The sequence below is a fragment of the Corvus hawaiiensis genome, chromosome 25 (assembly GCF_020740725.1).
Source record: "Corvus hawaiiensis isolate bCorHaw1 chromosome 25, bCorHaw1.pri.cur, whole genome shotgun sequence".
In the NCBI taxonomy this organism is placed as follows: Eukaryota; Metazoa; Chordata; class Aves; order Passeriformes; family Corvidae; genus Corvus; species Corvus hawaiiensis.
In genome coordinates this window covers 2301147-2321575 of record NC_063237.1, presented here as the reverse complement: position 1 = coordinate 2321575, position 20429 = coordinate 2301147, and the positions used below count along the sequence as shown (strand labels likewise).

General features: G+C 42.5%; 1 protein-coding gene across 2 annotated transcripts in view; it reads left to right on the top strand.

Annotated features, from left to right (window-relative positions):
• Window positions 1-19841, top strand: part of ZBTB44 (zinc finger and BTB domain containing 44) — a 36375-nt gene extending 16534 nt beyond the window's left edge. Inside the window, exons 2-6 of one of the 2 annotated variants that reach the window (XM_048328691.1) lie at window positions 1244-2313; window positions 5928-6012; window positions 8693-8856; window positions 12344-12644; window positions 13995-19841. In XM_048328691.1, coding sequence (XP_048184648.1) covers window positions 1296-2313; window positions 5928-6012; window positions 8693-8856; window positions 12344-12644; window positions 13995-14277 — 1851 coding nt within the window. In that variant the 5' untranslated portion in view covers window positions 1244-1295 and the 3' untranslated portion in view covers window positions 14278-19841. The remainder of the gene's footprint in view (window positions 1-1243; window positions 2314-5927; window positions 6013-8692; window positions 8857-12343; window positions 12645-13994) is intronic. The other variant, XM_048328692.1, reaches the window with a different exon arrangement.
• Window positions 19842-20429: the final 588 nt, after the last annotated feature.

Sequence of the window (20429 nt, the reverse complement as noted above, 5' to 3'; positions counted from 1 at the left end):
GTTGTTCCACACTTGAAGTTGTTCTTTGTATCTGCGAAGCTCCACGTGAGCCATTTGCAAGCATGGTATGTTTTTTTATGTGAAAGGGAAAGAAGGATGATGTGCAGAAGCTGGCTGACTCCAGGAACTAATCAAATCCAATAATGTTGTTGATGTTTAACCAGTGAGGCAATTCTATATCATGTTAATTGTGTGAGGCATGTACAACACAGAAAACTTCCATGGAAGCTTGGAAGGGGCTTAAGGAGGTGAAACACGGGGGTTTATGTTCCCTTTACAGTGAGATGTTTCTGAAATTTTTTGAGAAATCCAGGGGTCAAACATGCCATTCTCATCAGGACCTTGCCCAAAACACATTCATTTGCTCCCACATGGAGAGAGCTGGTCCCCAAGAAGGCAGGTTTGTGTTTTTCAGAAGAAAGAAGTTGCCCTCCTTGTTTTATTTATCACATATATAAAACCAGTTTATGTGTATTTGATTTAAACTTAAACTTTCCTTTCAGATTTATAATGCATTGTGATTTTGAATGAATTTTCAATAACTTCTCATCCTAGTCTAAAACTATTTGTTGAAAGCAGCTTTAGGTAATCAATACCTGCACTACAGCAGGAAATCAGAATTATTGGCAACTTTTGTTTTATGTTTACTAGTTTGTACTCTGGTCTCTGAAAATTCATGCTGTAGTTTCTCTAAGGCTTTTCTGGTATTAAATACGTTCCCTGGGAGATTTGCTTACTCCTGCACCCTTGTTGACTCAAGCTGATGACTTTTCTGCTTAAAAGACACATTGGGTAATCTGTGAGGTATAAGAACCGTGAACAATAGTTTTCTGGGCCCAGAAAATAAAAATACAGGTTTCTACACAGATAATAGTTTCAAAAATGCTGTATTTGTCGTATTACAAACATTTTTTTGAAGTGTGTTGGGAATTTGGTTTTGAGCGGGCAGTAACAGGAATGTGGAGAGAGAGAGAGAGAGATACCCCCATGTGTGTAGGGAGATACAGATACATCGATGTATGGAAGATGATGGGGATGGATTGCAAATAGTTTAACCTGTGATTATGAAAATTCCAAGTAAGTCATTGCATTTCTGTAGAGTTAGTCCCTTGCACAGTCTGGGTCCTAGAAGAACCTGGCCTTAGAGAATTCAGATTAATTTTCTTCATACAGTCTTGTAATCATGAATCCACTTGACTTTTGCTTTCAGAGATGAAAATGACAGTTTTCCTCTTTATTTCAGGATACCTTTGATCTGTCGTATGTGGGAAGAACGCTAAGAGAACCAGCTAAAAATGGGTGTTAAAACATTCACTCATAACTCCCCTGCTCACAGTCAGGAGATGCTGGGGAAGCTGAACATGCTCCGGAATGACGGACACTTCTGTGACATCACCATCCGCGTCCAGGACAAGATCTTCAGGGCACACAAGGTGGTTCTGGCAGCCTGCAGTGACTTCTTCCGCTCCAAACTCGTTGGCCAAGCAGAGGATGAGAGCAAGAGCGTGTTGGACCTGCACCACGTGACGGTGACAGGGTTCATCCCTCTCCTGGAATACGCTTACACAGCGACACTATCCATTAACACAGAAAACATTATCGATGTGCTGGCCGCCGCCAGCTACATGCAGATGTTCAGCGTGGCCAGCACGTGCTCAGAGTTCATGAAGTCCAGCATTTTATGGAATACACCCAACAGCCAGCAGGAGAAGGTGCTGGATGCAGGACAGGAGAACAGTGCAAACTGCAATTTCACTTCCCGAGATGGCAGCCTGTCTCCCGTCTCCTCTGAGTGCAGTGTAGTGGAAAGAACCATTCCCGTTTGCCGGGAGTCTCGGAGAAAGCGGAAAAGCTACATCGTTATGTCTCCTGAGAGCCCCCTCAAGTGTAACACACAAACCAGTTCCCCCCAAGTGCTCAATCCTTCAACTTCTTACCCAGAGTCCAGAAATCAGCCCGTGGACTCGTCCTTAGCTTTTCCCTGGACTTTTCCTTTTGGAATTGATCGAAGACTTCAGTCAGAAAAGGTGAAGCAGGGGGAGAACTCTAGGACTTTGGAAATGCCTGGGCCCTCCGAGTCCAACAGGAGAATGACGGATTACGTGACTTGTGAGAGCACGAAAGCCAGTTCTCCCCTGGTGATCGAGGAAGATGTGCGTGTCAAAGTGGAAAGGCTGAGTGACGAGGAGGTTCACGAGGAGGTGTCACAGCCTGTGAGCGCATCCCAGAGCTCCCTGAGTGACCAGCAGACGGTCCCAGGGAGCGAGCAGGTGCAGGAAGATCTCCTGATCAGCCCTCAGTCTTCATCTATAGGTATGAGCATTTCTGGAGTTACATATAGCAACAGACACATGAGCACTGGTGATTTTCTTGGAGGAAATCTGTCTCGTGGGTTTTCATGCTTTACTTTTGTGAAACTCCCTTTTATTTCCCTGATTTATGAAATGTTACACATAAACTTGGAATTCTTTAAATAACTTTGCAGAAGGCAGCTGAGAATGGTAAGCCTGTGGCAGCCCTCTTTATTCAGCAGAGGTTGATAACTCCTTTTTACCTCTAGTTGCCTGACTGGGGAAACTTAATTCTGCTTTCATTAGTGTCAAAAGGCACGATCTCATCTGAGCTGCAGCACCAGATTTGAAAGGCTTGTGCCTGTAGCCACAAAGGGTTAGAGTAGTACTTTGCATCAGACATCAAATCTTGTATAATCGTGACAGAGAGCCTTTGTAAGAGGATTTGCAAAATAAGTGGTGAAACACTGTCATCTTAATGCCCCAGACAAAAATAAAACCACACAGTCATAACATTGAGAATCTTTCCATTTCTCTGGGATTTGATTCTCAAGTTGCTTCTTCAAATGCTGCTGGTTGCTGAGAAAAATCTTTTTTCCATGAAAGACAATTTGAAACCAGTTTTGGGTTCTTATAGGAGGCTGTTCTTTATTAAGAGCTAATACTTAAAGTTTACTGGAACAATCCGCTTTTTCCTCTGCACAGAATGCATTGAATGGCTTTTAGTAAATCAGAAGATAGAGGTTTTGCAGTATTTTTAGTTTAATTATCAAAATTTTGCCCAAGTCAGCTGTTTTACTCTCAAGTGGCTTGATCTGTGCTCAGCAGAGTTTGTTTACTGAAAGATTTTTAATAAAGCCTGTTCTGTTTGAAGACCATAAGAATGGCAAATGTACTGCTCTGCATCATTCAAATAACGTGTACGTGAAAGGCTGCCCCAGTTAATTAAATAAATAACTATAACAAAGTAATTAGCTGTAGCCTTGTAGTCTGCATTATTTGCTTGCTTTGGTCGGTGCAACACTGTGCCTTCTCTGGAGAAGGTGAGATCAGGCTGACCTTCCAGGGTAGCAGTATACAATCAGTGTCAAACTGTTCAGGTAATAGGCACTAAAAAGAGATAAAAATATTTCCCATTTATGCCATCCTTTGCTGTTGGGTTGTTCTCCAGTTTTTACAGCTCACGTGTTGATGTTTTAGGTTGTAATACTTTTTCCAAATGAAAATATTTTCTTTACTGGGGACAAGGATGTTTACCTTTGCTGAGAAACAGACTTAATATCTTATAGTTTAACTCTAAATCTTTAAATGTAGTTTGCCAAAATAGTGCATAAATTAAAAACTAAAAGTAACTATTTGTTTGCTGGGGAGTCACCAGGAAAAGAGGTCCTTGTTCAAAACCAGGTTTTGATTGATTCAGTTTTTAACTCGTTATAGTCAGAACTGAAAGACTTTGCCAGGGCCATGTGATAAAAGATGCAAATTATTTCATCAAAGTAATTATATCATCAGAGACAAAATAGAACAAGTAGCAATAATGATTAGGGAAAGTTAAAAATAGCGTATCAAGTGATATATATCATAAATATATAAATAAATATCACACCAAGGCAGCTTAAAGAACAAACTAGGTGTAAACTCCAGGCTACAGATGAGTAGTTTTGTGTGCATGGGGTAGAGAATCTCAGGCTTTAGCAATTATAATTTTTAAACTTAAATATCTGTCATTGCATTTAGTACAGCATGTTCTGCCTTAAAACAGCTGCAGAGAGAAGAAAAATATGCCAGGGCAAAATCTTTAAAATACAAATCTGCTCTTTGTCTTTGAATATGTTTGAATTAATATTTAGTGGTCTTGGCATAATAACCATCCTCAGAAGGGGTTTTATTCATGTTTTGCTATAAAGGGAAACAGTGTTCTTGCTTTTTAGCACAGTTTTGATACAGCACACTTTGTAGCTAGAAAGCACTTTTTACCTCCCAAAGATGCATTACTTTATGCAGTAATGTAAGAACAGTAAATGGAGGCAGCAAGATCTGGTAAAGTACAGATTTTTCTTCCCTGAACATAGTTTCCTCATATAATTGCATGTATTTATCTCAGTGTTTTATAGTGCACTTACAAAAGCATTCTTGCCTCTCTCTCTGATATGCAGAAAGCTCTTATTCACTCTTTGGGAAATTTAAGAATTGTTCATTTGCAATTTATTATATTTGGAAGCACTTTATAATACAGAAGGAGACATGGAGCAGGAACTTGATAAATAAGTCATTATGGGTACAAAACCAGCTGTGTCTGAGAAGATACTCTCATAATTCATTGGCAGTTCTGGCATTTCAGAGGTGAAGGCATGAAATTAAACCTAAGAGCAGTTAGGCTTGTTTTTCAGTAGACTTTCATTTAAATATTTCATGAGAAAGAAGGATAAATCAAAATGGGATCAACTTTTGTAACTTTATAGATTGCTTAGTTGATGAGTTTCCCAAGCATAGTTTGTCACCTCTTAACAAAACCAAAGGTTTTGATTTTACTAATTGTGAAGCTGCCAGAGATGCAATTTTCCTCGTCACTGGCCCCATAACATGGCATCACATTAAGACAAGAATCTTTCACTTCAGATCTCTCATTCTTTTTGACAGAATATGCACATTTTCTGCTTTACTTTTCACATCTTTGTTCCTTCTCTTTCGTTTTCTCTTTTGTCTCACACTTGCCAGTGTACACCTAATGCTACTTGATTTTCCTGGTGAGCTTTAGGGTTCCCTAATTCAGATTGCTCACGTACCCCACTCTTAGAAAGCAGAATTATTTTACCACAGCAGCAAGAGCAGCTCGTAGCACTGTCCTGTGCTTTGCTTGTCCTCGAGGGGTAGGGAGAGAAATCTCCTTCCCCATCTGTCCTTGTATTCAGAGGGGGAGATCAGAGGCTTGACCAAACTCCCAGAGGTGATGAGAGGTGTGGCAACAGCCACATCAGTGAATTAAGGTGTGGGTTTGTTTTAGTGCTGCATTTCCATTGCATTCTGTTCCCCAAGCCCCTCGAACTACATTTGCCCCAATGCTGGTGCACTGAGCAGAGCTCTGGAGTGGTTTTGTTTATACATTTCTCTAAGAGGTATTTGCTCTCTTTTGTGTTGCATTTCTCATTTCCCAGAGGGCTCTTCCTGTCTCAGCTGCTTATTGATAAATGAAGACATTATCAATTAATATATTTATGGAAGATTTGGAACACAGAAGCCATTTAGTGTAGCAGGTTTGAACTCCTGATTGCTCAGGAAGTCTTGAAAAATTGACAAAATAGTCCCTTTAGGTGAATGTAACATTTCTGCTTTACAGTGCTACTACTGGATGTCTTTTGAAAACTGACTGTATTTAACATTTCCATTTTCTAGGTGTACCAAATATGTGCCCTTTATTGAGTTGTCAATTTACTGGATAATCTGTGCAGAGAGAAGCTGATTTGGAACAAGTTGCTTCTGGGAGTTCTAAATTACTTTCCCAAGGCACTTTTATTATCACCCAGGGAGCAGCATCTATCAGAGATTTGGGAAAGCAAGCTTAATGTGTATTTACCTGCCCCCCAACCCTTTTGGAACAGTTATTTGCATTAAATTGCCCTTTTTTTCTTTGTCTAGGCTCAATAGATGAGGGGGTTACAGAGGGATTGCCCACACTCCAAAGCACCTCTGGCACTAACGCTCATGCAGACGATGATGATCGGTATGTACCAACCTGGTGTGCAAAGTGTTCTGCAGCAAGTGCTGTGCTGTAATTAACCTCCCCAACCTTAATCCCACAATGTTTAGTTGTTCCTACATCTAGCTCTCTCTGTTGATCAAAGTACAATCAGTGCCTGGAGGGGCAGATGCTTTAGAGGAATGTAGGTGATGAAAGTCAGACTCTGCTTACTCGTTGCTTTTTATTTCCTATTTCCAGGCAGCACTGGTGAAGATAGTCATGTTTTTGCTGTGTCTTCATCATCGCTCCTTATTAATAAATTTTAATTAAACCTCTATGTGAAGCATGCATGCTGAAGGTGATACCCAGCCCCAAAAGCAGCAAACTGAAAACAAGGACCTAGCCCTGACTTCACCAGACCTCGCTACTGCAAGCCACAGAACAGGCAGAGCAGCTTTAAATCTCTTCTCCCAAACTTTCTGCCTGTAGCTTCTTACCAAGAGGCTGTGTGGCACTTGCTGTAAATATTTAGCAGGCTTTTGCCAAGCTGAGCTGAGTGATGTTTTAAGGGAATCCCTTAAAAGGGAAGGCTGGCAGAAAAAACCAAACTAAACCGTGTCTGTTTGGTCAAAGAGACCTCGTAGTTCTGTTAGAGCCAAGTGAGGTACCCCCACATGGCATACAGGGGTGCACACAACTGCTTGGACTTCTAGTTCTTAGTTATTCCCTCTCTAAGCACAATTTTCCAAACTGGTTTTTGCAGGGGTTTGTAAGACAAGTGGGTTTGAGGAAGAAGTGTGAACTTTTGGAAGTTATTCCAGAAACTGTGTCAAGAGAAGCTCCCTATAGAGCTAATAACCAAGAGCTGCGTTTCATAGCTCATAAAACCTTTCCCGTCATTTCCATCTAAAATCTGTCCCACTGTAGGATTAAAAAGGGAAAATAACTGCTTAGATAAGACTTTTTGGATGACATGGAAGATTTTACCTATCTGCTAACAAACCTGAGTATAAAAATAACACCCAGCACTTAAGGGTTGAATTAATAGTAGGAGCACATGTTGCAGTAGAACTAATCCAGGCTTTTACACCTATAATTCTGAAGTCAAGTGGCACACATATTTTCAGCAGTGGATTATTTCAGAAATTTCCTATAAAGCTGCAGAGCTTCAGCACAAACTGCATAGAAAACTCAAAACGTAAAAAATTCTTTAAACACACTGAAAATTCCCACTGAAAGATCTCTTCCATGCAGAGAAGGAAAGAATATTTACCTCCATGCCATGTGAGATCAGAAATCCTTATGGGTTTTACAGACTGAGTGATACTCAACTCCTACAGGAAACTCTTTAATCTTGTGTGTATCAAGAGATACCTTGTGCTCTCTCTCCTGATAAATTTTACAACTGGAACTTTTGCTGCTGAGAATTCTGCACTCAGAATTCAGATACCCCTTGTCTTCACAGTTGTAGTGACATCCTTTTCTGGAGTAAAAACAGTGTAAGTGTTGATTTTAAAGAGATGATCCTAGTTCTTGCCCTCCTGTGCTGATCTGCTCTGTGGATTTTTGTACGATGTCTAAGAAGATGTATTTGTGCAAAGTCCCCAAATCCAGCATAACCCTGAAGCCAGCCCTCTGGGCTTGTGGAAGCAGAGCAGCAGAAGGATTTCCTCAGTTAGGAAAACTTTCTGACTGTGAGGAGGCATCATTGTATCTTTTCTCAGGACATTTCAGGCATTACAGTTTGGTAGAGCTAAAGTTGCAATGTGCTGGCTGTGGAATGAATAGTCAGGGTCAGAGCAGTTCCCTGCTGCCAGTGATGTGTGATCTTTCAGCGGGCTGTGAGCAAGCTGAAGTGACTATTTCACCAAAAACTATAGATCTTAATGCTCAGGGAAGGGAAACCCCAGGTAGGTACAAATCCTGTTGTTCCCATGTTTGTACCAGAAGATTTGTTCTTATTTCACTGTGCCCTTTAGCCAGATCCTTGCCTGAGGACTTGGATTAGAGCGCTGTAGTTCCCTTAAACAGTTTGCAGCCAGAGGCTGTGAAGGAGCAATTAGTCAGTTTTAAATAAATTACTTTGAAAGTTAAATTGTTCCTTATTGCAGTCTGTGTGCTGTTTTTTAAACATAGTGCTGGAGCTGTGCTCATGGAGTCCTTTAGATCAGAAAAAGAGCAAGTATTGATTCATTAGATTAATATTTTAAACTTAGAAATATGCAGTTATAGATACTAGTATTTGTTCAGGGAGCTTGGATTGAGATGAAAAATTAATTTGCTTTAATTTCATTTGTAAATATCACTGAAGCTGCAAAATACTCCTTTGCTTTTCATTTGCTCAGCTCTTTAAACTCTTGCTCAGGGACTGTTTAGTGATTGCAAGTCATCGATATGCTGGAGAAAATGCCCACGCCTGGAAAATAATGTTCAGTTTGCAGTTGTGCTGAGGCCTGTTGCCCAAAGAAACAGGAGTCCAAGCTTATTCCCTGGGTTTGTTCAGATAGGCAGAGTCAGTGACTGTAAGACTTCAGGTGCAGATCAGACATGTCGCTACAGACGCAGAGATTTCCAGAATAAATGGAGATTCCAGCAGAATTGTGACGTGCCACTCTCTTTCTTCTTCTCTCACAAAAGTGCTCAAGGGTCAGATTTTCACGGACGAGGCTTCTTCAGTCATTTCTCTGGCTTGTTTGTAAAACAGTGCCTTTTTTCTTTGTAGTCTGGAGAACGCTCAGTATCCCTACCAACTCTACATTGCTCCTTCCACCAGCAGCACAGAGAGGCCCAGCCCAAACGGTCCCGACAGACCCTTTCAGTGTCCCACGTGCGGGGTCCGCTTCACTCGCATTCAGAACCTAAAACAACACATGCTTATCCACTCAGGTAAGAAACACCACTGCTCCCCAGAATTCCTGATCCACAGCCTCGCTGTGCAGCAATTGGAATAATGCAGGTTTTTTACTCACCTGCCAAGTGTTTGAGAGCTGATTTAGAAAGACTGGGTAGAGGTTTTTCTCACTGAATGCTTGTTTTGCTCCCTGGAGTCTGACTGATAGTTTATGCTCATGGATGATTAGCATTTGTATGGACTGAAAAAACCTGATTGCCTGGAACTCATCAGGATAAGTCATTTTCCTGAAAAAGATCTGAGATGAAATAAAGTATACTTGGCCCTTTTATGGCACTAAAGAAGTAGACTGAAATTCTTCCTTTGCCATGTTGTAATTCTCTGCTGTGTTTTAGAGGAGACTTGCAACCATAAGAAAGTATTATCTGTCTGTGTCCTTGCACTGAAGAATGTTGTATGCCTTTGGATCTCAGAATTTTTGGAGGGATTGCAGGACAACTCAGTTGGTTTGATAATCAATTTTGCTCCTGCAGATAGCACAAGCAGCCAGAGGTTTGTGTGAACGCCTCCTCTGGGCCTTGATCCCCAAATTAATTTTGATTTCTAACCAAGCATGAACTCCCTAATGTCTTTGCTATTGGTTTTTTCAAGACTTGTCAGCATTATCTGGCAATAGCATTGACATTTGAGGGAATAAAGGGAATATTGAAGGGTTATTGCACTTGGGCACTAAGCCTCGTGTTTTAGCATCTCCTGGTTTGAGTCTGACTCTTACCTGCACACAGAGGCTGTACCATTCTGGGACAGAGCAGCCACAACTGACAAGGTCTATTTTTTTCACTGTCAGCAATTATTTGTCGAATCCTTTCAAGCAAAATAATAATATGTGTTTAATACTTTAAAAAGCAAATTCTGTGGGCATATCAGGTGTGAAATGAGCCCAAGCCCGTTGTTAAAATCTGACAGCAAAGCATCCCTGGCCAACCTGTCAGCTGGCAACCCCTCGGTAAAGTTGGGAGAGATTTGAATAGCTGGTTTAGAATAATTACCACGCAAAAAAACTCTCAAAGCTTGTAAATGTTGAAAGTGTTTTCACGTGAGCAAAATGGCTAAAGACATTTCCCTCAAACTACCAGAGGAAATAGATGCCCTTGGGCAGTAGGAAAGCATGAAAAGTTTGAGCTCCACCAGACCATATTCCAGTTTATTAACTTGTTTTCAAATGCTTAACAGGGCATTTCAGTGTAACCTTAACTACAGCTTTCTCTGTCTAAAAGCCCTCAATTAAAAGTTCACCTCCTGCTTTGAAAGTAAGGAAAGCAGAGTGAAAGACTGGGGGAATTAACAGCCAGGGCTGATGCACATTCAGCCTTTTGAAAAAATCTTTTCTATTCCTTGACAGCCCTATTATGAATAGAGCTCTATATTCCAGATTCTTAGCCTCATGTTTGGATTTTCCCACTTCCTGGAGTTCAGACTTTTTATTAAATCAGAAGGTTTTGGTGACTCAGACTTTTATGTTGTAATAGTTCTGTTGGTGTCATTACACACTCAGCCACTGCAACATGTTACAGAGCTCATATGGTTTTGGGTAAGAAATGAAAAATGAGCTAGGAACTGAATTTCTGAATTAATACAAGAAAAAAATGAGAGGCATGAAGCTAAACTGTCTGAGAGAGCTGTCTGTCATGCAAAGTTGCCAAAAATTCTTGTATCGTGTATTGGTTTTGCTTGGCCTGGTTTTTGGTAGTGGGGGGGCACAGAGGTGGCCCTTTGAGAACCTCCTGGAAGTTTCCACCATGTCCAGCAGACCCAATCTCTGATGGCTCTGAAGATGGACATGCTGCTGGCCAAACCTGGGCCAATGAAAGAGGCTGGTAATGTCTCTGTGACGACGTATTTAAGAAGAAATTCAAAACAAAGTCACAAGGTTTTGCTTCTAGTCAAAGGGGAGGAGGTCAGAACATGTGAGGGAAAACAACAGGGAGACACCAAGGACAGTGGAGAAGGAGGGGGAGGAGGTGCTCCAGGAGCCAGAGCCGAGATTCCTCTGCAGGCCGTGGTGAGACCATGGTGGAGCAGCTGTGCCCCTGCAGCCGCTGGGGATCCACGGGGGATGCAGAGATCCACCCGCAGCCCCTGGGGATCCACGGGGGATGCAGAGATCCACCCGCAGCCCCTGGGGATCCATGGGGGATGCAGAGATCCCCCCGCAGCCCCTGAGGATCCACGGGGGATGCAGAGATCCCCCTGCAGCCCTGGGGATCCATGGGGGATGCAGAGATCCACCCGCAGCCCATGGGGATCCCCGGGGGATGCAGAGATCCACCCGCAGCCCTGGGGGAGGTGCCCGTGCCGGAGCGGGTGGATGCCTGCAGGAGGCTGTGATCCAGGGAGAGACCCATGGAGAGGGCCCCTGCTCCCAGGCTGGAGCAGGCTGGCCTTGGAGCACTGCACCCCGTGGAAGAGAGAGCCACAGTGCAGCAGTTTTGGGTGGCTGTGTGCCCGTGGGAGGGGCTCAGGCTGCAGCAGGGGCGGTGTGGCTGCTGCTCCTCAGAGTGGGCCCAAGTCGGAGAGGTTCGTGGAGAACTGTCTCCTGTGGGAGGGACCCCATGGCCTCACAGGGGAAGGACTCCGCTCCTGGAGCAGTAGAAGAAAATCATGATGATGGACTGACCAAACCCCCATGCCCTGTGCTGTCTCTGGGAAGGAGGGAGGGGCTGGGGGGAAAAGGTGTTTTTAGGGCTTATTTTATTTCTCATTGTCCTCCTCTGATTCTGTTAGCAATAAATTCACTTTGTAACTTTAAGTTAAGCCTGTTTTGCCCTTGGAGTGTTTCTCCTGGTTCTTATCTCAATTAATGAAGCCTGCGTTAATTTTTTCCTTCTCTCCTCTGCCCAGCTGTGGCAGGGGAGGATGAGCAAGTGACTCTCGTGGGTGCCTGGCATCGGGCCAGTGTCAAACCATGACATGTAACAAGGTTCCCACGCAATATAAAGGCTCCCACTGCTCCCTTTTATCACCATTCCTGCTGCATTACAGGGGCATCCGTGTGCACACAGTCCCCCTGCCAGAACACTTCTCTGAGGCCAAAGGCAGCCAGAAAAAAACATTGCAATTAAGGGTAGGCTGATAATTGCATTGTTGGGAACCAGTCTGGCACAAGAATCTCCCGAGATCAAAGGAGTTCAAAGGCATTGGAGATGACTGCAGCATCAGGTCCTTGTTGCCTGTGCCTCGGGATCTTAACCATGCTTTAATCCATGGGGGCTTGTGTTCAGTTCAAACCGTGGGGAAGGAGCCTCGGGACAGGTCACAGTGATGAGATTTGCTGGAGGTTGTTACTGAGGGAGTGCAGCTCTGCTCTAATTGTTTTAAAGTTAACCAGAGAATCTCTTCCTCAAACAGGGCTTTGCTGTGACCGGCTACAGCTGCTGTCCCTGTGCTGTAGCACTCGGGGAGGATTTTGCCCGTGGCTCGTGGTTACAAAAGGTGAACGTGTTTGCGCTCTCTCTTCCACAGGCATTAAACCATTTCAGTGTGACCGCTGTGGGAAAAAGTTCACCCGAGCTTACTCGCTCAAGATGCATCGCCTGAAGCACGAAGGTAAACGCTGTTTCCGGTGCCAGATATGTAGTGCCACTTTCACTTCCTTCGGGGAATATAAACACCACATGCGCGTTTCCCGGCACATTATCCGCAAGCCTCGGATTTACGAGTGCAAAACATGTGGCGCCATGTTCACCAACTCTGGAAATTTAATCGTTCACCTGAGGAGCTTGAACCATGAAGCGTCAGAGCTAGCAAACTACTTCCAGAGCAGGTGAGGTGCACAGCAAAAACCTAACAGGGAAACTTGCTTTTTTTTTTTTTTTTTTGCCTTTTTTTCTTCCTTTTTTTTTTTTTTTTCTTAGATCATCATTTCCTGCTTTCAGGGCAGCCTGCTGTGCCTCTCATCAGGCTGCCAGCTAATTCCAGTCAGATTGATTCCTGCTCCACTCTCTGTTGTATCTGATCTGTCTTACAGCACGGGAGCTATATAGGAAGCCACTGAAGAATTCAGTGATATGCAGAGGCTGGTTCTGGGTTACTTAATTTCTCTTTTCAGTAGTATCTATGGCCAAGCTAATGGTGGGAAGCCATAGTGTTCTATACTACAGTATCTGTGATTTGATATTGATTTGCTATTCAAAATCTTGTACGTAGCCTGTTCACTTTCATAGGGCACAGACTTCCTACTTCCTTTTAAGTGCTTGCTTAACACTGTGGAAAGATTGCATGACTCCAAACCTTCTCCTTTTTCCTTTTCTAGATAACATTACTAAATGATTAGACTAATAGGTTTGGAAATAGTAAGGGCCACTTGGACATTTTTTATCAGGGCACAAAAGACTTGGCATATCTCACAATTCCTTCAGTCTGATTTGACAAACATGAGGTTTAGCAGAGCTGACTGTGAGTTTGGGTTGGAGCAGTGAATGCTGCTGTCATTTAAGGATTTCTTTTAACTGACACATTGCCAGGTGGAACCAAAGCATACAAACGTGCATATATGTGATAGATGTATATACTTGTCTCAAGTACAAACTTCATGTCTGGTGCTGAAAACTTGCAAAGAAATTTATTTTCATTATGTCCTCATGCTCTGAAAATACAACTGGAGCATTTGATAGGTTTTCTTTGGATCCACTCAGCCCTCAGCTGTTAGGAGTACATAGCAGAAGGGTTGTCCAGAAAGGATTAAAAGGAAGTCCTGCTGCTGCTCTGGGGGATATTGTACATCAGACATGGGAAGGGCCACATTTTGCCAGTGCTAAACTCATTTTTTGTCTCTATTTTTAAAGCTTGAGTGCTCCCTTTTTTACAATGAGGTTTTCAGTGCCAAATGTGTTCCAGACATTAACTTTCATTCTCATCAAGGTGATACAATCTAATAATAAGAAGTTGCTGTGTAGGAAATACAGATGTGAAATAGATGCCATTGAATAAATTCTCTGCGTGGAAATGAGAACCAGGTTATGGTGCTTAGTGGAGTGTGTCACTGCCACAGTCTTGGGCAATGTGAAATGAGTACCTTTGTTCTCTGTGCAATGCAGTGTGTAGTTTGTGTGATGTAGCTGATACCATGGTGTGAGAAATGACATTTTTCTTCTGTCCTTTACCCCTCTTCTAGTGACTTCCTAGTACCGGACTACTTAAACCAGGAACAAGAGGAGACCCTCGGGCAGTATGAGCTAGGGGAGCATGGCTTTGAAAACAACTCTTCTGTCCAAATGCCTGTCATTTCACAGGTGTCGTCAACTCAGAATTGTGAAAGCACTTTCCCCTTGGGGTCTCTGGGTGGGTTGGCAGAGAAGGAAGAAGATGTGCCAGAGCAGCCAAAGACTAACGCCACTGCTGAGGGAGCCGCGGGTGACCCTCCGAAACCGGAGCTGTCATCTATTACTATCGAATAATTCATGGTTTGGTTTAATTTTTGTTCTTTGGGAAGTGCCTGTGTTTGGTCCTGTACATTTTAATTTAATTTTTGTAAACAAAAAGTGGGGATATTTTCCCCTTATTACTTTGTAAGCTACGCTTTAAACTGAAAACTGCGACAGATGTTACATTATTTTTCATGACTGAATGATCACTTCTGTGAAAATATTTAAGACTGATTGCACAAAAAAAGATCGTGTCAGAACATCATGGAAGCTGTGATATACTTCTAAAGAAGAACAACTGATTCAGATCACTTTAACTATTCTTTCTTCCACAGTTAGAGCAGCTCATTAAGTTTCTCTTGCTTCTGCAGGCCCTCTGGTTAAGGGAAAGAAATCAGAGGAAACCTTTTTCAATGATAAACAAAAGGATGCATTAGAGATCATGATTGAACAGTTGTGACTAGTTTTCAGTGGATACTTTAATCTTCTGCATAAAGAAGTGACACTCCTTATATGTGCCTGCTGTTTTTCAAAGCGCTTACTGTGCCCCCGTGCTTGGAAATGGTGAGTGGTTTTGAAAGGAACAGTCACTTCTTCAAAACACATGATCCCTGTCCATCCCAGATGAATGCCAGGTATTCCTACTTCTTCTATTCCAGTCCTTTTAGAAACTGCTTGATCAAATAGCCTAAACAGATCTGCCCCGCTAAGGTTAGACATGGAAAGTCTAAAGGTGCACCAGGAAATGGGAATGATGGAAAAGTGTATAGCCATGCAAGCCTGACAAATACCTGCTGACTGCATCTGTCTGTAGATGGGGAACCACAAAGGAAAATGAAGGTTTTCCTAAACTGAAATTCTTAAACCATGGCCAGATTATGTTCATGGGAGGGACTTGCATTACAGCAGGTCAGGTGGGGCTGGTATTTGTGAAAATTAAGACCACGCTAGAAAATTCGCGGAGAACTATCTCCCATGGTAAGGATCCCACGGCACAGCAGAAGAAAGAAACTCTTTTCCCTAAGTACTGAAGAAAGATTTCTAGGAAATGAAAGACTGACCAAAAACCCCATGTTCTGTCTCCTTGTGCAGTCGGTGGGAAAGAAGGAGGGGCTGGGAAGAAAGTACGTCATTTTAGTTCATGGGGTTTAGTCTTTTAAAGATAAGCTATTCTAGTTTGGAAGCAATGGTTCTCTTTATCTCTGGAAGCAATGGTCTTCCCTCTCTGTTCGAGTTCCTCACTAGGTTACAGCTTTCCAGCATCCACTCGCTCAAGTGTGGGCACTTTTCCTCACGGGCTGCGAGTGGATCTCTGCATCCCCCCATGCACTTTATGAATTACAGGGAAACAATTTGTTGTACCATAGTCCTCACCACGGCTTGCAGAGGAATCTCAGCTCCAACGCTCAAAGCACTTCTTCCCCCTCCCTCTTTTCACCGACCTCCGTGCTGCCATGTTGGGTCTCTTCATGTGTCTTTTCCTTTTCTCTGACTCGGGAGAGGCTTGGTGTCCGTAGGTTCATTTGTTCTCAAGTTCTATCAGCTGAAAAGTTTTTATAGAGTTCTACAACACCGAGAGGGTGATGCTGTCCGGGCTCTGCACTGCGGAGCTGCTCGCCATGCCCCTCGCCACTGGCCACGTGGTCCCTGCCAGCACCGCACGAGCCACACCGGCCGCCGGCTCCACACCGCCTCGGCCGCGTGGGCGCTCACGGCACCAGCATGGGTGGCACGGCCCCGGCTGCCACGCCAGGAAAGGGCCTGGCCGCTGCACCAGGAGGGGCCCTGGCAGCTCCCTTGGTGGGGAGGATGAAAGAGTTTCCCACACTTTTTTCTTTCTTAAATATGTCAGCACAGAGGCGTTTCCAACTGCTCTGATGGAGCTAGCAACCTGCCCATCGTCAGAGCCTGCCACCACTGGCTCTGTGCCAGGCACAGTAGAAGCTTCGAGCAGCTTCTCCTGCCCACTAAAAAACTAGACTGCTTTTAAACTAACACAAACCTAAATTAGGAAGTATATTAGGAGATTTGTGATTTTTCTTACAGCTTCTGAAGTTAACTCAGTGTTTGGTGCCAAATGCCCATGGCCTACAGATGATGTGCTGAGTGAGTAGGTATTGCTTGATCTCAGTATTCCAAAGGCATGATATATTCCCTTAGTTTTGAGTCTTGTTTTTTGTAAATTTGTTGTTTTCTGATCAGATTTGTTTTATGCAAACATGAGGGGGAAATGAAACCAATAGAGAAAGGTTGCTCCTGAAGAAACAGAAGACACAAAAGTCGTATTATATTGCACATCAATTTGTATTCAGTCAGCCTAGGCAGCTCTGATACTCCCTGGGTCTGAGTTCTTTCTATTAATAGCCAACTTTTGTAAGGAAAAGAGTTTATTGACCTTTGGAAAGAGTTTAAAGTGTTTCAATGACTTAAGCAACTTTTCTTTTTTTAGGTAAAACCCACATATTTTAGTTAAATAGAGTGAAAACAGTTGGGATTTAAGTACTTTCCAAGTTGCTGGAATGAGGTTTCTCCACCAGATCCAAAGGGTGTTTTAGAAACATGCTGCAAAGTTCTGTGCTGCAATTCAGTCTTGTATATCTACCTTTGTGAGGCTTCTTAAAAGGGCTTGAAGGAGAAATGCTTTTTCTGGGCTGCTGTACTGTGAAATAGCCCAGTGCCTGTTGATGAGCTGAATTTAAAGACCATTTCTCTTCCACTTCTGATTTCTCCAACTGAGAAGCCAGTGAGACAAGACAATGCCTTTTGCTGAGCTTTATCCTGAATTAGAGGGCTACAACACTGAACTCAAAGACAGCATTTTCTTTTTTTCCTGACGTGTTATGCAGGTAAATGAGAGTCCTTTGTGATTCGTGTTCTGAAAAGTGCTTCACCCACAACCACGTTTCCTGACTGCAGAGATGTAATAATCAAAGGTGGTCAGGTATAGGGTGGTGGACATAATTTGATCATTAGAATCTGATCATTGTCATCCCTTAAGTATTTTCCTAAAGAGTTCATCTGTGAGAAGGTGCAAATACTCAATAGACATATCTGGATATTGGATTTTTAAGACTTAAAATTTTGAGTCGGAAGGCAAATTGCTTTCAGAATACCAAAGAGAAGGGGGAAAGTTACAAAGACTTTATAGCTCTGATCTGTTCTTCCTTGAAAAGAAGTAAAGATCATTAACACCAAGGTACAAGACAAGGCCTGGGGTTCATTATTCATTGCATTGTGCGTTACACATTATCTTTTCAACCTCCTGATCTCTGGGTAACATCTTAATTTAGTTCTCACTTTTCAATCTGATTCAACTGGAGGAACAGTAGAGTTCTTGGAGGACTTTGGTTGGTTGGTTGGTCTAGGGTTGAGTTTACTTGTTAATTTTCCTGTCTGTAATTGTTTCTCGTTAATATCTCTTTTCTCCATAGAAATTAATATAGTTTAAATGAAAATACCATTTTATTTCTCCTCTCCAACTTGTTGGAAATGTTCAGTTCTTTGAAATGCTGGTGTTCTTCACAAGAGAAATGTAAAAACACAGGCATCTTAAAACAATTTATGTTGTTAATGTGCTTGGATTCCAAATAAAGCAAGAGAGATAAATAGAAAAAACTTGCCTTAAACTACACTTGGGATTAAACCTAAAACAAAAATTTCTTTCAGTACATTAGTAGAGGGTTTTGAATTCTGGAATGCATTTTCTCATTTCTTCTCCCTGCCCCCCCAATCCATTTTTTAGTATGCATTTCTATTTCTGCTTGACAAGAGTCAAGGTTGATCTGGTTCAGCCCTCATGCTCAAAGCAGAGTCAGCCACAAGTGGTGTTTCCCACAGCTGGAGTTCAGTTGTCAGGCTCGCAGAGACCACGGTCAAGTCTCTCATACTGAGAGATCAGTAGACTCGGTTATTGAAAAAGGTTCTGGGTTCACAAGGATTCTGAGTCTAAAAGGTGTGAATTTAAACTTTTTAAAAAAGTAATAGCTGCCAATGCAGTCAAGTATATTTTATAAGACTATGATCCCTATATGTCCCCTGCGGGATGAAATTTTATTGTTTTTAAGCTAGGGTTTAAAGTTTTTATATGAGGGCTTCAGTTGCTTCTTGGTTGCTGGTTCCACCCTGCAGCCCAGGGTGTAGGAGCGCTGAGATGAGTGCTGGTCTCTCTCTGAGAGAAACCAGGAAGCATTTTATATGCAAATCCAACGGGAGCTTTGTGCACCCTGCAGGGATGAGAGAATTCAGATGGAGGAGCACCTGCTGCTCCTACATCCATTGCAACTTCCACACCATCAGAATATGGAAAACAGCTAATTTTCATTCAGGCCGGTTACATTCGAGTTTTGCTCACAAGGTGAAATCCAGTTTTGGAGGGTTCTCATCTCCAACTCTAGACATAATAAATCCCATAGCATCGTGATGGCAGGTAAGAGGGTTCAAGGCCAGACAGTACCTCAGCCACATCAGAGGTACATGGTAAATAGAGTGGGTTCCAAGTGTTGAGGAAATGTACCATAAAAGAAACAAATGTGAATTTTTTTAGTGCAACAGTACTTACTGCTCCGGGTTTTTGTTCACTCCGTGTGTGCTAGCGCAGTAACTCCGTGTCCCACAGGTCTCAGCTACAAATCTGATTGCACTAAAAAAAAGTGGAATCTGGTGCTGCCAGCCTGTGTGGCAACTGTACCTACAGTCTTCCTGAGGGTTGCTGAAGTCACCAGAAGAGTGATTTTGTTTCACCATTCATTTAGCTGATGCATGCTTTTGATATTCTGACCTGTAACCCTGGCTACACCGAGTCCTTGGACAGCTTCCTTGCTCTGTTCCTGCAGTGCCTTCACTCGAGGTGCTGCCCTATGGTGAAACCCCGAAGAGGGAAAAGCGGAAGCTGGAGGAAAAAAATGTGAATTAAATTATTGTTGGGCTTCTTTGTGCATTTTTGTAACAGTGAAACCCCCTTAACTGTGCCAGTCTCCAGTCACCAGCCGTATATCCAGTCATCATCTCATCCCCAGTACAGCTTCTCTTGTTGATGCTGGCCACAGCTAGATTACTTGGCATGTTTATTGACCTAACAGAATTGGTTTTGGGGTTTGGTTTTGTTTTTTAATGTATACGATGTTTAAATACACTTCACATTTTATATACTATCTGGCTATTAGTATTTTTCAGGAACCATAGTTCTTGGTGGCTATATATATTTTTGTGACTTTTTTTGTAAACTAAGTGCCGTTTCAACGTTACAATCATTTTTAGAGTTATTGTAATCAATGTGAATATCATGTTTTTTCAAATCTGTTCTGAGCCTGTAGTGTTTGCTTTGTGATCATACGTGTAATGTATATATTCTGTATAGTTACATTGTATTGAAATACTAGCTTGTTTGATATAAGAAAAGTATGTATTGGGTACCTTTTTGCTAGCCTGGTTGTTTAATCTTTAAAAAAAAATGTTCCAAAATACAAAAAAAAAAAAGTCTCCGAACTGGTCCCATTATAGGTCAAAATTAAGGGGGGAGAAAAAACTAGTTTTGAGTGTCTTTGGATAGAAACATGAAGCTAAGATTTTTCATTAAAATATTAATGTTTTATGGAGTATATCTTTGCTTTGTGTCGTTATTGAACTCTGCCACAGTTTGTCTTGCAGTACAACTGAGTAACTTGGACCTTCAGTAAGAAGGTGCAGCTCTGTCCCTTGAGCTACAGTCTCTTATATCTTCTGCTTATAATGAGTCCCAAAATAGCTGATATGAGGAGAACTCACTGGTGCTAAAGCTGTCACTGGGAGAAAGGTAGTTTAAAACAACATTAATAAATGGTTACATGAGTGAAGAGTATTAAGAATAAAGTACACATTTTTGTTTCATTTTCTGTTGCATGTTACGTTGCCTTCTGTTCATGTTCTCTTTAGACCTCATTCTGCAAATGTGGTGGGGCCAACTTCCCATGGGGTGATGTTGATGGAAAGCCGAGGGGGAGCGTAATCAAATTAGCCAGAGCAGAAGATGTGTACAGAGGACAGCAGACAGTCACTGTAGTGGCAGCTGTGAGCTTCAAACCAGTCGTGAAACAGCCCAGAGTCATGGGACCTCAAATCCATCTCTGCTGTTTCTACAGCTCTTGCAATTAAAATCATTTTCCTCCTACAGACCCACCTGTCTGAGTAAGCTGGAGTCCCAGCTGGAT